Below are 17,556 nucleotides of genomic sequence, written 5' to 3' on the forward strand. Positions count from 1 at the left end.
TAAGATGAAGAAGGATTCCCATGTTTTAGCATCTCATAAGACGGCTAAGTAAGTTTTCAATTAACCATTTTAAAGCACGAGATTTCTTTTCGAATGTAGCACTTAAATATAATTTCCGAAGTTCTTGGTACTTTAATGAACTGAGAAATTAGCAAAATAACAGATTTTTTTTCAAAAAATTTAGATCTAGGCTTGCCGCATATTTAAATTGCCTTTTTAAGACCCTCTTGTCTATAGTAATCTTATCGCTCCATTTCGCCGAAAATGTTCTCGTGGTTGTTGAATTAGCATGACAAGCATTTATCAATGTGATCTGCCAAGTTGATTTCGGGTCGATAGGCATAACAACATTCTCCTTATTCATTCCTCAAACAATACCCAGCGTGTGGCGTAAAGGTAATCCACTGGTGGGGTATGCTTATTGTTTCGTCTTTTTGTTCTCTTCTGGCTTATATCTATGGGACAATTGGAAGATTAGACCTGAGACAGTTCATTTGTAATATTCCTAAGCAGGTTGTCCCGCTGCCTTCTTTTCAGTTTTAGGCTACGTCAATCCAGGGGGTATTTTTCTGGTATGATATGAATTTTTAAGAACAACAGATTGTGTATAAACTGGTAAATTAAATAATGCAACAATTATTGAACAAACAGTGACGAAATATGACACAGAAATTGAAAAATAAAACTAAAAAGAAATATTTCAAAAGCAAAGTTGCTGGGCCATGGAGATTCAGAAATAAAATAGAAAATAATTAAGTGTATTTTAGATGTACATTTTACGCGTTTGCTAAACTAAAATGTCTTCTGTTTTTTTGCGATTGGTACGTCTAGGTAGTAGTTGGTTCGATACCACCTGTCTCTTCTTGTTCCTCGGATGTGGCAACAGAGAGCAAGGAGATAGAGTACATTTTGAAAGACCTTTAAACAAAGCTTAGAGGTAAGCTCTAACAGATGAAAGTTAAGTCTCCCTCTCCCCCTTACAAAGCCGGCTATCAACATTAATAATAAAACAATAAATCTAGACGTGTCCTTCACCTGAGATTGAAGTGTAACTTTTTTTTATTCTTATTATTAAAATTGAATGTACTCTGCTTAGTTCAGAGGGGTTAAAATTAAGTTGTGGGTTCTTTAACGCCACCGCGGTTTTCCGCCACCCAGGAAATCCTGCATCATCAAGAGGATTAGTTGGGTCAGAATAGACAGGTTAGGTTAGTCCATGTCTATGTCTATTTCTATGTCTATGTCTATATCTATGTCTATTCTGACCTACCTGAATTAAAAGGTGGCGGAAAATATATGGTGGCATAAAACCAAGGTGGCGTTAAAACACTGCTACGAACGTTAAGAGCCCTGTAATAAATAAAAACCTGATCTTTTTATTTTATTTTTATTGCATACTGAAAACGCTGAACATCTTAGTGTGCTGAAGGCAATAAAATTATACTTTTTATGAAACAAGTTTGACGGATTCGACACATCAGATTCTTAACGTTTTGTGCTTCTCTACCACCAAATATTCTTTGGCCAAATATCCTAATTATTGTCAATAATTGTCAACAATATAATTATTGTAATTAATATCCTAATTCTCTTCTACCACCAAATATCCTAATTAATGAAGAACTTGACTATTTTTATGCTTTAAATAGCTTCTCGCATGAAAGCTTCCAAATTTTAGATTTCAGAATCTTTTTCTCCTCAAAGTTGTTTTAAACCAGCATTCATTTTACTCTTGAAGTTCATTTAGTTTGAGAAATTATGCTTGAAATTGCTTAAACTTTTTTTCACCAAGTTTATAGAACAGTTATAAATTAAAACTTCACTTAAGAAAGTATTAAGTACTTCAGTGATCCTTGCCTGCGCCTCAGCAAAAAAAATCCAACCAGCTCTTTTGACAGGGTTCTTAGTTGGAGGAAGGAGAAGACTGAGGGGAATATTGAAACATGGACAGTGAACCTTCTTAATTAAATCCAAGCTTAGCCGCAGTGTATAGTCATTCAAATATCTATAACAAAGCAAAATTAATCAGGTACATTATTTTTCCGATTTCTTTAACTAATTGTTTAATTAAATCACTAATCAAATCCATTATTTCTCATAAATGGGAACAGAAAGCATACCTTCCCTTTAAAATTAAAGATATGTGAATTTTTTACCCACCCTCCTCCCCGCCCACCCTCTTACACAATATTTCTTGAAAGTTTCGACTTGATCCCGTGAGCCGTTAATTTCCGTGTGGATGATATTCCAAGTAATCTAGAGCATTTTGACAGCCTAGCAAACGCGCAAAATCTCCAGGTAAAATCTCTCCCGCGTAAAATCTACAAGGAAACCTTTCCTGGAAAATTACCTCCTGAATCAAGATATTCCCCAGAAAATTACCCCCGACAGTTCTTCGTAGAAAATTCTCCTTCGCATTTTTTTCGATCGTGCCCGAACTACCCCTTTCGGGAGGATTATGAAAAACGTGAGAGCGTATGGAAAGTCCAAATGTGAATGAATGGATTTTAGCCAAGAATAATTGGCCCCTCGAGAGACGCTTTAAATTTTTATTTTCCTTTCAAGACCTCCATTGACTACAATTATATAACGTTGTAAAAATGCTTTAATGTTAAATAAATTACAAGCAATAAGAAAAAACTTTAATATAATAAATTTGGAATTTCGAACGTTTTGCTTGCTTAATTCACAGAGTAAAATTTGTCGACCTACAATTCTTAAAAATCTTATTATAAACATATATAGGTATTATAAATGAAGATACCATCGTTCAATTTAAGCAGGATTATAATTTTTGCAGGGGTTATGCGGATTGTTAAGCCGTTGAAGAAGCTTAACAATTGGTCAACCTTAACGTATATTCACATTTTGTTTCCCTAAGGGAAAATGCTAGGGTGGAAGTCAGTTCCATTGTTTTTTTGGGAATTGTAACGCTTTTTCTATGATGCTGCCCACTTCCCTAGATAATTTTGCCCATGACAGCTTCATTCAACGGGAAGCCCCCAGCCCAAACACTAAAAAATCTCCTTCGGCAATTTTGTCCCTGCTGAACATTCTCTCCATACGTTAAAATTGAGCAGAAAGTAAGACGAATGAATTAAAAAGAATTGACGAATGAACGAAAAAGTATTACGGAAACCCCTCTCGAGTACAATTCTTACCCAAGGCATATTCTTTCCGTTGAAAATCACCCCCGCCCCCCCAGAAAATGTCCATACAATTCCTAATAATGAATGCTATATAGAAACCATAAGCAAATTGCACAAGTTATTGGACCTTTCAACTATGATGAAGCAAATGGCTATCTTAAAATTTTGGTCAGATGTTTTCGGGGGAAAAGGGACTTAGTTCGGGACCTAGTTGCTCTCCAATCTTTTTGGTAAATTAAAAAGGCACTATCAATTTTCATTTGAATAGCCTTCTTCTGACTTTCTAGGACCACTGGTTCCATACGACCGCCTCTGGGGAAAAGAAACAAAAAAACAAAAACAAAAAACGATAGACACAAATCCACGATCTGTCTTTATTGGACCTTTCAACTATGGAGTTACACTGAAGTTAAACATAACGTGAACAAAACGGGGTTGAAGAGGTTTCGGCACCATCTTATTTAAGATAACCCTGAATCAATGATGTATGCCCAATGTGTTATTTATTTATTTTATTTCTTTTTTGGATTGTTTGCTTTAGACCAGGGAACTTCATATAGAAGGAGTTGTCGTAGAAACTTCAAAAAGCACGGAAATAGACAGGGTTAGTACCTTTTTTAATAGTTGAAAGTGATTGGAGGGCAAATGCCCCCACGTCCATCATTTTCCCAAACACTTCCGATCAGAATTTCTAGATACCCATTTTGTTAAACGTAGCTGAATGGTCCTAAAATTATTTATTTGAGGATGTCACCCCACCCCACAGCTGTCAGGGAAGGGGCTGTAAGTTATGCTCTGGGGCCATATAAGGTTTTTATAAAAAGCATGGTCGTAAAAACTTCGTAGGGGGTTCATTGGATTCGCAATCAGTAGCTCTAGTGCCATTTTTGAGAGCCAAATTGATTAAAGGGCTGCCCCCACACACGTTGTATTTTCCCGAAATGTGTCCAATAGAGAATTTGAGATTGCAATTTTATTTGAATTAGTCCAAGCATCATATAACAAAGCTTTTGGGGTTGAAACAAACCCCCAGAGCCTGGGGCAAGGGTTGTAAGTTATGCCCAGGGGCATTTAAGGTCTTTATGGAAGGGATTGTTGCACAAACTTTAGAGGTTGAAAATTGGAAGCTCTAGTTCCCTTTTAAGCGTCAAAATTGATGGAGGACAGCTAGCCCCACCCCTAGACTACCCCTCTTTTTACCAAACGAATCTGACTGAAATTGTGCAATAGTAATTTTGTTCAAAAAAGTCCAATGAACATATACCAATGTCTCTAGAGTTGACGCAACCTCCCAATGCCCTGAGGATAATGTTTTAATTTATGCCCTTGGGAAGGGCATATAAGTTTCTTATAGACTGAGTGGTCGTATAGACTTCAGATGGGCCTCATTTGGTATTAATTTGGAAGGGTAAGAAGTTAATTGAGAGCAATCAGCCCCCCCCCCCATGCTAGTCATTTCTCAAAAGACATCAAATAAAAATTTGGAGATATCAATTTTGTTTTCGTAGTTGCAGGGCCTAGAAATTACGTCTTTAAGGAAGACACCGCCACCCCCACAGCTCTCAGGGCAAGGGTCGTAAGCTATACCCTAGAAGCATATAAGGTTTTTATAGAAAGGGTGGTCGTATATGCTTTTGGACTCACTGAATTGGTAATCATTATTTCAAGTACCCTTTTTAAAAGTCGAAGTGATCAGAGGGCAGTTACTCCCCACGCGTCGTTTATTCCCGAAATACATCCAATATAAATTTCGAGAAAGTTATTTTATTCAAAATAGTCCAAAGATCGTATAACAAGGCTTTTAGGGTTGATAAAAACCACGAGAGCCTAGGAGTGAGTGTTGTAAGTTGTGCCCCGGGGGCATCTAGCCTTTTATGGAAGGGTGTTTTATAACTTTAGAAAAGGCTTATTTGGTTGAAAATTTAAAGTTCTAGTTCCCTTTTATGAGGCAAAAGTGATGCAGGGCAACTGCCTCCCCAAACAACCCCTCTTTTCACCGAACGCATCTGATTGACATTGGGAGGTAGCGATTTTGTTCAAAATGGTCCAAAATACATTTAACAATGCCTCTAAGGTTGACACAGCCCCTTAGTGCCCTTACACACCCATCATCTCTTAAAACAGACATCCAAATAAAGTTTCGAGACATCATTTTTATGGAGTGGGCGGTCGTATAAACTTCATACGGGGCTTATTTGATATGAAATTGGAAGTTATATGGAAACAGCAATTTGGTTTACGCTACTTGGTTACTTTGGTTACGCTTTGGTTTACTAGGGTCCAGAAATTATATCTTTGATGAAGATACCCCCGCCCCCACAGCTTTCAGGGCAAGGGTTGTAAGTTATGTCCAGGGGTTATATAAGGTTTTTATTGAAAGGGTTGTCGTAAATGCTTTGGAGGGTACTTATTTAATTTATAATCAGAATTTCTAGTACCTGTTTAAAGGGTCACAGTGATCAGGGGGCAGCCCCCCTCTTCCACAAGCCGTGTTTTCTCAAAATACATACAAATCAAACAGTTCATGGTAACGAACTGTAGTAAGGAGCGAACCGGCTCAATAGTAACCGAAACTCTTAAAAATGGAATTTTGATACCAATACTTACATTAAAAGAATCACATTTTAATACTGATTTTAAATATATAAGTTTAATCAAGTTTCGTCTTACCCATCAAAAGTTACGAGCCTGAGAAAATTTGCCTGATTTTAGAAAATAGGGGAAACACCCCCTAAACGTCTTACAATCTTAAAATCTCACCATCAGATTCAGCGTATCAGAAAACCCTATTATAGTACTTTCAAGCCCCTATCTACAAAAATGCAGAATTTCGCATTTTGTACCAGAAGAAAGATCACGGATGCGTGTTTATTTGTTTTTTTGTTTTTGTTTTTTTTCCCAGGGGTGATCGTATCGACTCAGTGGTCCTAGAATGTCGTGAGAGGGCTCATTCTAACGAAAATTAAAAGTTCTACTGCCCTTTTTAAGTGACCAAAAAATGGAGGGCACATAGGCCCCCTCCCATGCTCATTTTTTCCTCAATGTCGCCGGATCAAAATTTTGAGATAGTCTTTTTATTCACCGTAGTCGAAAAACCTAATAACTATGTCTTTGGGGACGCCTTACTCCCCTACAGTCCCCTTGGGAGAGGCTAAAATTTACAAACTTTGACCAGTGTTTACGTATAGTAATGGTTATTGGGAAGTGTACAGACGTTTTCAGGGGGTTGGGAAGAAGTTGAGGGGGGGGGGGTTACGTAGGGCCCGAAAATTTCCCGCCACCCGGAAAATTCTTTCCACGGAAACCCAACCAAAGCACAAATCCCCCCGCCTCAAAAAATGTCTCTAAATTTCCAAATACCAAATACTACCCGTAAGCAATGGGCAAATTTCGTAACTTACAGGCCTCTCCCCACAGGCTGTGGGAAATCATGGCACCCCTAAAGGCATAGTTATTAGATTTTTCAACTATGCTGAACATTATGACTATCTCAAAATCATGATTGGCCAACTTTGGAGGAAAAAGGTGTGTGGGAGGGGGGCAAGTTGCCCTCCAACCTTTTGGTTACTCAAAATGGGCACTACAGCTTTTTATTTCCGTTCAATTATTCCCTCTCCCGATATTCTAAGACCATTAATTTTGATTGGATCACCCCTGGAAAATCAAAAAAAAGGCATCCGTGATAATTCTTCTGGCAAAAATGCAAAATTGTACATTTTTGTACAGAGGAGCTTGATACTTCTTCAGTAGGGTTTTTGTAACAAGCTGAATCTGAGGGTTCAATTTTCATTAAGATTCTTTGACTTCTAGACTTTTAGGGTGTATTTACCCCTTTTTTCAAAAATCAGGCACATTTTCTTGGGTTCTTTGCTTTTGATGAGTAGCACTAAATTCGATGAATCTTATCTATTTGGTTTCAACATAACATGCTGATCCTTTTGATGTAGCCTATCTGTTTTTTAGAATTTTGGTTACTATTGAGCCGATTTGCTCCTTACTAACAGTTCCTTACCAAGAATTGTTTGATAGCCCTGAATCAGATATTGAAACCGAACAAAACAAAATTTAAAAGAAATAGAGTTTTTTTTAATAGGTAGAGATAAACATTGAAACTCAACGTCAACCCCCTAAAGTAGCATTACCACCCCTCCGGCCTTTCTTGTTCACTATAAAGTTTCACTTGTTTCCCAAAAATGCAAGAATGACTGCTCTAGCATAAGAAGTATGTGATAAACATGTGCCTCGTGAAAAAGGTCATATTTATCCATGCTTTATGAGTTTAAACACTAAAATTTATGCGACAATATGTTTAATTTTTTTATTCTTTAACATGACTCTTTACCTTCGTTTGGAAAAAAATTCATAATCTGATTTCCAACGGTGTGCCAATATTAATTAAAACGTTAGTCAAACGGTTGTATATTAGCTAAATAAAAAAGCAAAAACATTAAACAACATTAAATTTTTAAGAAATTATTTTTTTTACATCGCGTTCTGGTGTCCGATGAACCCCCCCACCCATTCCTCAAAGCTCTTCGCAGCAATGTTTGACTTGTGTTATTCTAAACACAATTTAGAGTAGAAAAACTTTTACATATTTTGAACCAGCTTAAACAGTAGACGTTTTTTATGTATAAATTGTTATTAATGTTGTTCAGAACAAATTTGATTTCTACGGTCAGGTCCTTACTGTCCACTGTCACAATGAACGGTGACACTCGGATATGGTTAACCTGAGACAAAAATAGTCCAAAATCAAGCTCAAGCCCTTCATCCTCACTCAGCAACAAAGCTTAAATGAAAAACACACTTGCAAAAACAGCTTTTATTCCGATGCTCTCGGTATGTGTTCAAAGGCTTACTTTTGCAAATTAGGTTAAGGTAATTTGAATCCTTCAATTTTTTGAAGGATTCAAAAAATCTCATATAATTTCTATCCATACTAACAATAATACTGCTTTTCATCCAACTGAAATTCGTTAGTAGTAATGCTAACAAGGAATTTTTACAAAACTAATATTCACCGTCAATTTTTTTTTTAAGTATATTCAAATTTTATCCAAAATTAATATTGCAAATTTAAACATAGGACGGTTCTAGTCAACGTACAATTACTGATATACACATTTTAAAAGCAATTAATCAGGGATTTAAAGAACCGGTAACTCAATTTGTATCTTGGTTAGGCCTGTGCATGATTTAGATCCGAAATTAACTAAAACAATCCGAAATGAAATAAAAAAGAGCTTTTCAAATGAAAGCAAGAAACATATTTGAAACTTATTTCAAAAGATTGTTCTTTATATTGTCTCCTCCTTAACTCCTAACTCTTTATTGTGAAAGTTGGCTTTTTTCAAATTTATTAAGAAATTTTGCAATTGGAAAGATAAGATTTTTCCAAACACTAAAAAAATTTTGCTTAATGAGCAAGGTGTTGAGAAAGGGGTAGTCCCCCTTATATAAAGAGTAATTTATATTTGTTATAAGTTCTAAACTTGCTCCTTACTTTATTTGAAAAACGTTTTGTATTTGTTTAATTACTGTTCATGAAACTGTAAAATTTTATGAATACAATACTTTCGTTAACGCCAAAAAAGATCAATATTTCATGATTTCTGTTTAGATTCAAACAGTTCGTGGTAACGAACTGTAAGGAACGACCCGGCTCAATAGCAATCGAAACTTTAAAAAAAAGAATTTTGATACAAACAGGTATATCAAAATAGTTTGCTTATTATGCTGATTCCAAATGTATAAGTTCCTTTAAGTATAATCTTACCCATCAAAAGCTACGAGCCTATGAAAATTTGTCTAATTTTCCAAAACAGGGGGAAAGACACCCTTGAAGTCATATAATTTTAATGAAAATCACACCATCGGATTCAGTGTTCAAAGAACCCTGCTGTAGAGGTCCATTTGTTTCTTCGTAATTTTTTTCCCAAGTTTGATCGTATTCACCCAGAGGGCCAAAAAGGTCAAGAGAGGGCCCATTCTAATGGAAATGAAGAGTACTAGTGCCCTTTTCAAGTTACCGAAAAATTGAAGGGCAACTAAGACCCCTCCTACGCCGCTTTTTTCCCGAAATCGTCCGATCAAAATTTTAAGATAGCCGTTTTCTTCAGCACAGTTCAAAAGCCCAATAACTATGTCTTTAGAGAAAAAATTGACCCCCTACAGCCCCTGGGGAAAGATTTCAAGTCAAAAAATTCACCCGCTGTTTAATTTGTTGTTGGGAAGAAAGTATACCTTTTTCGGGTGGGTAGGGGAGGACGAATTTTTTGCTGGGAGGATTTTGCACGAGGAGGATTTTCAATGGAGAGGGAAGTTTCCAGGGGTTGAACTTTTCAGGAAAAATTTTACAATGGGTAAATTTGCCGGAATTCTTATAGACATTTCTTTATATGTCTTGCTTTCTCTTATATGCTTTGCTTTCTCTGGAGCCAGGTATCCTGAAGTTTTTTAAGAAACGATCAGAAATTAAATTAAAAAAACAAGTTTTTCAACTGAAAGGAAGGGGCGACATTAAAAATAAAAACGAACAGAAATTACTCCGTATATGAAAGGGGCTTTTCCTCCTCAACGCCCCGCTCTTTACGCTAAAGTTTAACTCTTTCTCTTAACTCTACTTTTTGAAACAGTAAAAAACTTTAGCGTAAAGAGCGGGGCGTCGAGGAGGAAAACCAGTGCTTACATATAGTAATGGTTATTGGGAAGTGTACAGACGTTTTCAGGGGAATTTTTCTGTTGGGGGAGGGGTTGAGAAGAGGAGAATATGTTGGAGGAGCTTTCCATCGAGGAATTTGTCATGGGGGAAGAAAATTTCCATGAAAGGAGCGCAGGATTTTCTAGCATTAATAAAAAAAAACGAAATAATAAATATGGAAAAGTTTTTTCAACTGGAAGTAAGGAGCAGCATTAATTCTTAAAAAGAACAGAAATTATTACGCATATGAGGGGCTCACCTCCTCCTAATGCTTCACACTTTACGCTAAAGTATTTTTAGTAATTTCAACTATTTATTCTATGGCTTTGGGATTCAGGGGTCATTCTTAATGAATTGGGATCAAAATTTAAGCTTTAGTGTAAAGAGCGAGGTACTGACGAGGGAGTGACCCCCCTCATATATGTAATAAAAACATGAGAATACAAAAGTTCGTTACGTAAGCTAATTTATAAGCTACGTATATCTTTTACTAATAAAAACACTCGTAAAAAATTAAAAGTTCAAGGTGCCATTTTGAGTAACCAAAAAATCGGAGGGAAACTAGGCTTCCTCCCTCACTCCTTTTTTCTCAAAATCATTCGATCAAAACTAGGAGAAAGCCATTTAGCCAAAAAAAAAAATATGCAAATTTCGTTTTAATTATTCCTCTGCGGAGAGCCAAAATCAAAACATGGATTGATTCAAAAACGTTCAGAAATTAAATAAAAAAAAAACAAGTTGTTTTAACTGAAAGTAAGGAGCAACATTTTACTGTTTTAACACTGTTTTTGTTTTAACTGTCATTGTTTTAACTGTGTTTTTTACTGTTTTAAAAAGTAGAGTTGAGAGAAAGAGCCAAACTTTAGCGTAACAAGCGGAGCGTTGATGAGGAATCGGCCCCTTCCATATACGAAGTAATTTCTGTTCGTTTTAAGTTTTAATGTCGCTCCTTACTTTCAGTAAAAAAAACTTGTTTTTTTTTATTTAATAACAGTAAAAAAATAAATGTTTTTCCTAGTTACAACTAAATAAATACAATCACTCTTGAAAAAAAAATATGATAAAAAACCAAAAAAACGTATCCTTTAAGAGGGATGATACGAAAATTCCCACCATTCCGTTCAGGAAAAACGTTTCTTATTATAGTGACTTCATAGATCAGCTCATGGGTACTTTTGCAATGCAAGCAAAGGTTGACGGCGTATTTTTACCGACATTGCCCCTTATTAAGTTGTTTTCCTTGTGTTTTCCATAATTATATGAACTTTCTTGTGTACTAATAACTGCACTGATTACTAATAAATAAATATATATTTAGAATCAAACAGTTCTTCGTAACGAATCAAACAGTTCGTGGTAACGAACTGTAGTTAGGAGCGACCCGGCTCAATAGTGATCAAAACTCTAAAGAACGGTATTTCGATACCAATAAATACATCAAAAAGGTCGTATTTTAATGCTAATTTTAAATATATAATTTTCATCAAGTTTAGTCTTACCCATCAAAAGCTACGAGCCTGAGAAAATTTGCCTTATTTTAGAACATAGTGGGAAACACTCCCTAAAGTCATAGAATCTTAACGAAAATCACACCATCAGATTCAGCGTACCAGAAACCCTACTGTACAAGTTTCAAGCTCATATCTACAAAAATGTGGAATTTTATATTTTTTCCAGAAGACTCGGAAGATCACGGATGCGTGTTTAATTTATTTTTTCCCCCAGGGGTGATTGTATCGACCCATTGGGTCCTAGAATTTTTCAAGAGGGCTCATTCGAACGGAAATGGAAAGCTCTAGTGCCCTTTTTAAGTGACCAAAAAATTGGAAGACACCTAGGCCCCCTCCCACGCTCATTTTTTTCCCAAAGTCATCGGATCAAAATTCTGAGATAGCCATTTTATTCATCATAGTCGAAAAACCTTATAACTATGTCTTTAGGGACGACTTACTCCCCCAGTCCCCGTTGGAGGGGCTGCAAGTTACAAACTTTGACCAGTGTTTACATATAGTAATGGTTCTTGTGAAGTATATAGACGTTTTCAGGGGGATTTGTTGGTTGGGGGAGGGGTTGAGAAGAGGGAGTTGTATGGGGAGAATTTTCTACGGAGGAATTTGTCATGGGAAAAGAAAATTTCCATGAAGGGGGTACAGCATTTTCTAGCATTATTAAAAAAAAAAAAAAAAACGTGGAAAAACACACATGAAAAAGTTTTTTCAACTGAAAGTAAGGAACTGCATTAAAACTTAAAACGAACAGAAAACATTGCGCATATAAGGGTTTCATCTCCTCCTAATACCTCACTCTTTACGGTAAAGTATTTTTAGTAATTTGAGCTATTTATTCTACGGCCTTTGTGATTCAGGGGTTATTCTGAAGGAACTGAGACAAAATTTAAGCTTTAGTGTAAAGAGCGAGGTATTGACGAGTAGGCGAACCCCCTTATATACGTAATAAAAACATACGAATATAGAGGTTCGTTACATAAGCTAATTCGTAAGCTACGTATATCTTTTACTAATGAAAACGTTCGTAAAAAACTAAAAGTTCTAGTTGCCTTTTTAAGTAACCAAAAAATTGGAGGGCAACTAGGCTTCATCCCCCGCTCCTTTTTTCTCAGAATTGTTCGATCAAAAATATGAGAAATTCATTTAGCCAAAAAAAAAAATATATATATATATGCAAATTTCGTTTCAATTATTCATCTGCGGAGAGCCGAAATCAAAACATTCATTGACTCAAAAACGTTCAGAAAATAAATAAAAAAACAAGTTTTTTTTAACTGAAAGTTAGGAGCGACATTGAAACTTAAAACGAACAGAAATTACTCCGTATATGGAAGGAGCTGTTCCCTCCTCAACGCTTCGCTCTTTGCGTTAAAGTTTGACTCTTTCTCTCAACTCTACTTTTTAAGACAGTAAAAACCTTAGCGTAAAGAGCGGGGCATTGAAGAGGGAACAGCCGCTTTCATATACGGAGTAATTTCTGTTCGTTTTAAGTTTTAATGTCGCTCCTTACTCTCAGTTAAAAAAACTTATTTTTTTTATTTAATCACAATAAAAAGCTGATTCTTTGATTGGATGTTATCGCTAGTTAGGCTCTTATACTTTAGTTATTGACAAGGATCGTTATTTACTTACCATTCATTACTATGAAAAATTGGATTTTTTTTTCTGTTACTCCAACCAAATCATATAGAAAAAATGTTTGTGGAAAACTGGAAAGGGGTTACTTAGTCACAAATTAGAACTTATATTGTCCTTGTTAAGGGTCAAAATCTATTGGCAGGCAGCCAACAAAGGGGCAGCACACACTTTTTTTCCATGATTTTGCCCTATTCCACTCTTTTTCCTTTGATTTCCTTATAATTACTTTATAGTCCTAAATTTCCAGGGGGGCATAGTCCTTCCTCTGCCGGCACCCATGCTCATATTCGGTGTAGTTATTCGTTCTAATTTCTGTTGATTTGACTTCTATTTATTCACAGACGGTAATTTTCGTTTGCTTTTTAGTTTGAATTATTATATAGCTTTATTTTTGCTTATCTAAGGCTAGGTGGAGGAGGAGCGTGCGTAGCGGCGTTGGCCTCAGGCGGCCTGGTGCTGCGGCGAGTTGTTAGTAGTAGTAAGCGCTAGTATAGCTCTATTTTTCTTAGAAAAGATTTTCTAAAAATAATTTTTTGTCTTTTTTAAAGACAAAAAAAGACTTTTCTTTCTAGAAAAAAGATTTCTAAGATTTTTGGTCTTCGAAGTTATCTATACTTCTACCATGTATTAGACGAAGAAATAGTTTCGGTGTTTATCTTCGTGTGAAGGCAGGAACATTCTTCTATCCTACCTGGCTGGCCACTGGGTGCTTCCTTTTTAGCCAGTAGTCCCACACACTCGAGAATTTGGATCTGCAAGATCAGAAAATAATAGGTTGATTGCTTTGTGTATTCGGAGACAATTAGCATTAGCTTAGGCTGAGGTCAAATCTATGTTATAGGTATGTCTCTTTTAAATATTTAATATATCGGATTGGTATTTGGGTTGGGTTAGGTCATGCTAGGTATGTAATATGAAGCGTCTGGGCGGCCCCCCTTCCAAAATTCTTTGTTGTAGTTTCCGTAATTTTGTCACTAAACTATTTGGTATATTTCATTAAAGCTAACCTAACTTCGATTCCGGAGGGTGTACTGACTAACAATGAAGCCCCGGCCTCTGTATTATAGGAATAGGCTATCAATGCAACAAATACAGACGATGATCGGTATTAGATACCTCTATTCCTTATCTCACTGAACTACCCATCCACAAATAGGCTAAACCCTCAATTCATAGATACATTATTACTAGAATTGTTATTTTTGATTGACATTTAAGATTTTTCATTCAAGTAACAAACTAATCCATGACAATCTTTAACAATATTATCCCACCCATGTTTTAATTACCCAATCTGGATATCTTAACAGCTATCTCTTACACACCTCCACCATTACTGCTTCTTTGCCCTCAAGTTAAAAACCACCAAGAAAACGCACAAGCGAATTTATGTATCTCTGTGATTTCGTAGTGTTTCGCCTGGTTTCGTTGCCGAAGTTTCGGGTATACAGATAAAGTCAAGAAAAACGTTGTCTCTGTCTCGGATAGTATAACCTGTGATATTTCAGCAATCAGAATAGTGCATTGTCTAAAGAATGGGAATATAACTCTTCACAGCATAAGAATAATTTTTGTGATTTTTACTCCGAACTAGAACGTCTTCTGAGGCTTAATTCTAGTAACCTGCAATAGGAGGTCAGGATGGGTGGAAACCTTCGAATGGCCTGAGGAGACAGTGTTTTTACTACATTTTGTGAAAGTCAAGCCCTTGAAAATAAATTCCCTGCCAAAAGTCAAGTGATTTTATTCCAAGCGTATGACTGTATTAGTTTTTAAGTCGACTTAATCGATTTGCATCTGATAAGTTTGAAGTCAGCAGTATGTCATCGATGTCCATCTTTTATCTGTATTTATTTTGTGTATGTGTAGCAAGTTTAAGTGAGGATAATGTAACTATTCTGAAAATTGAAGATGGAATTCATAGCGAGGATTGTTTGCAAATTTTGAACTCATTAGAAGTAAGTGTCCTAACAGGTTATTTAATCCATTATGAGAAACAAGCACTTGATAAATTTGATATAAAAGAGTTGGACCCAAGTGTGCAGTAGCCTACTCAAGGTCGAATAGTCGAGATGTATTCGAGGAAAAACAAATATTTAAAACCAAATTTTTGTTTCATCCTCTTTTGGTAAAGTTTTGATTTTCTCAATTAATCTGAGGCCAAAATAAGATTAAAATATCACTCAATGTGTCTTCTTATACTGTATATTGAAAAGGAGCAAAGAATAAGGGATCTAACGATGCTATTTTAACTTTATTAACTTGTTTCCTTCAGACTTCAGAAGAGCAGCTAAACTGCAATTTTCCCAAATAAACATGTTAAAATACCAAGGACATCAAAATATAAAATTTAGCCCTATGTCATCATATTGGAGAGATATTTTTATGTGTTCTTTGTGGTACACAAATGGGATTAATGGGAAGGAAACGTGTTAAGAAAACAATTCTTACATCATAATATGCAAAAAATTGTATTCAAAACATTTTGAGAGCGCTTCCTCTATACTTCACCCCCCCCCCCCCCGATGTGCAAATATGTAGCCCAAATTATATATTTCTAATGTATTTTGCAATTCATTACTCTTGTTTCAACTTGATGTCCGTAAATTGAGTCAATGCTGACGAAATCGGGAAACGGAAAAACACGATAAATTTATAATTTGAAATATGTATTTGCAAATTGGGGGGGGGGGGGGGCAAAGTATAGTGGAAGCACCTCAAAACGCGTTAACTATGATTTTTCAGCTTTTTATAAGGCAAGAATTGTTTTCTTAACATGTTTACTTCTCAATATTCCCAATTGGGCACTTATTGCCAAAGCTTACCTGTACAAAAGGGGAGACAGGGGTGAAAATCATGAGTGCTAACCGGAAATTTTCCAGGATAGGGAGGCAGTGCTATCAGTTGGTTTGTTTTCGCCATTATTTAAATCGGAATGTTTTCCGATTTCCTGTTTAGGCTACATACATTTTTCAATTTAGCCTATTACTGCTTCCAGGAGATTGGGAGGCATTAAACACAGAAGGATGTTGAGAGAGGGAGGGGGTAATGTGGAAATCCTATCAGATTCCTGGGAGCATTTTCAAGCTAAGCCTGTAATATGGGTGCTATGGGGTAATGGCTCCCTATTATTGTGTGCAACATAAAAACTAGATTAGTGTGCTTACATGCCCCAAGGGTGGATAGGTGTGAGGCACTGTAAGCACCACTGGGATAGGCTATCTAACAGGGGGAATAGCATCACAAGGAGCTTTGTTCTTACTGGAATTGAGAGAGGAGTGTTTCCCATTGTTCTTGTGTATTATAGCGACCACACTCAAGAAGTGAAGTTAGGTTAATCCTAATGAGATATACCAAAATATGATGAAAATACAGTACTTTAGAAGAAAAATTATGGAAACTACAACAGAGAATTATGGGAAGCAGGCCGCCAAGAACGTATTATGTTAAATACATAGCATAATCACCTCTATATATTAGATATATAATAAAAATATACCTACATCGTAGTTTTTCTCAATGAGACTAAGCTATTTATAACCTACTGCAGATAGACAAACCGGTTTTCTCAGATCTTTACAGATCAAAATTCTTGAGTGGGGTCAGGACATTTAACAAGCATAATGAAAATAAAATACTTTAGAAACAAAATTATGGAAACTACAACAGGAATTATAGAAAGAAGGCCGCCCAGGACACATTATATTAAATACCTAACGTACCAACTCTATATATGAAATATTTAATTAAAATATATTTGAATAGCATTTTATCTCACTCAGGCTAAGCTGATTATCTCTGATTGCAAATCGAGAAACTGGTTTTTAAAACAGATCAAGAACAACAGTGTAGTCGCTATAAAATACAAGGTACCTTTCTCATTTATCCTTTTCATATATTTTTTGTTGTCTTCTTGTTTCAAGAGAGGAATTGATCCCTGGTTTCCCTGCCAGTGTCCATGGGAGGTATCCATATAAAAAAAGGATTCATTTGAAAAATTCACCTTGAAAACCATGGAAACTATGAGCTTATAATGAATTAAATAAAAAAAAACTAATTTTTTTAGCTGAAAGTAAGGAGCGACATTAAAACTTAAAACGAACAGAAATTAATCCGTATATGAAATGAGTTGTCCCCTCCGCAATCCCTCGCTCTTTACGCTAAAGCTTTTAATTATTTTAAAAAGTAGAATTGTGGCAAAGAGTCAAACTTTAGCGTAAAGAGCGAGGGATTGCGGAGGGGACAACTCATCCCAATAACCATTACTATATGTAAACACTGGTCAAAGTTTGTAACTTGCAGCCCCTCCCCCAGGGATTGTGGGGGAGTAAGTCATCCCCAAAGACATAGTTATTATGGTTTTCGACTATGCTGAACAAAATGGCTATCTCAAAATTTTTATCCGTTGACTTTTGGAAAAATGAGCGTGGGAGGGGGCCTAGATGGCCTCCAATTTTTTTGGTCACTTAAAAAGGGCACTAGAACTTTTCATTTCCGTTAAAATGAGCCCTCTTGCAACATTCTAGGACCACTTGGTCGATACGATGACCCCTGGGGA

At 36.0% G+C, this 17,556-nt stretch overlaps 1 protein-coding gene across 1 annotated transcript in view; it reads left to right on the forward strand.

Annotated features, from left to right (window-relative positions):
* The first annotated feature begins 14,407 nt into the window (after positions 1-14,407).
* Positions 14,408-17,556, forward strand: part of LOC136037049 (calcium-activated chloride channel regulator 1-like) — a 129,827-nt gene continuing 126,678 nt past the window's right edge. Inside the window, exon 1 of the mRNA XM_065719480.1 lies at positions 14,408-14,956. Within this exon, the coding sequence (XP_065575552.1) occupies positions 14,819-14,956 (138 nt within the window). The 5' untranslated portion in view covers positions 14,408-14,818. The remainder of the gene's footprint in view (positions 14,957-17,556) is intronic.

The sequence above is a fragment of the Artemia franciscana genome, chromosome 2 (assembly GCF_032884065.1).
Source record: "Artemia franciscana chromosome 2, ASM3288406v1, whole genome shotgun sequence".
NCBI lineage: Eukaryota > Metazoa > Arthropoda > Branchiopoda > Anostraca > Artemiidae > Artemia > Artemia franciscana.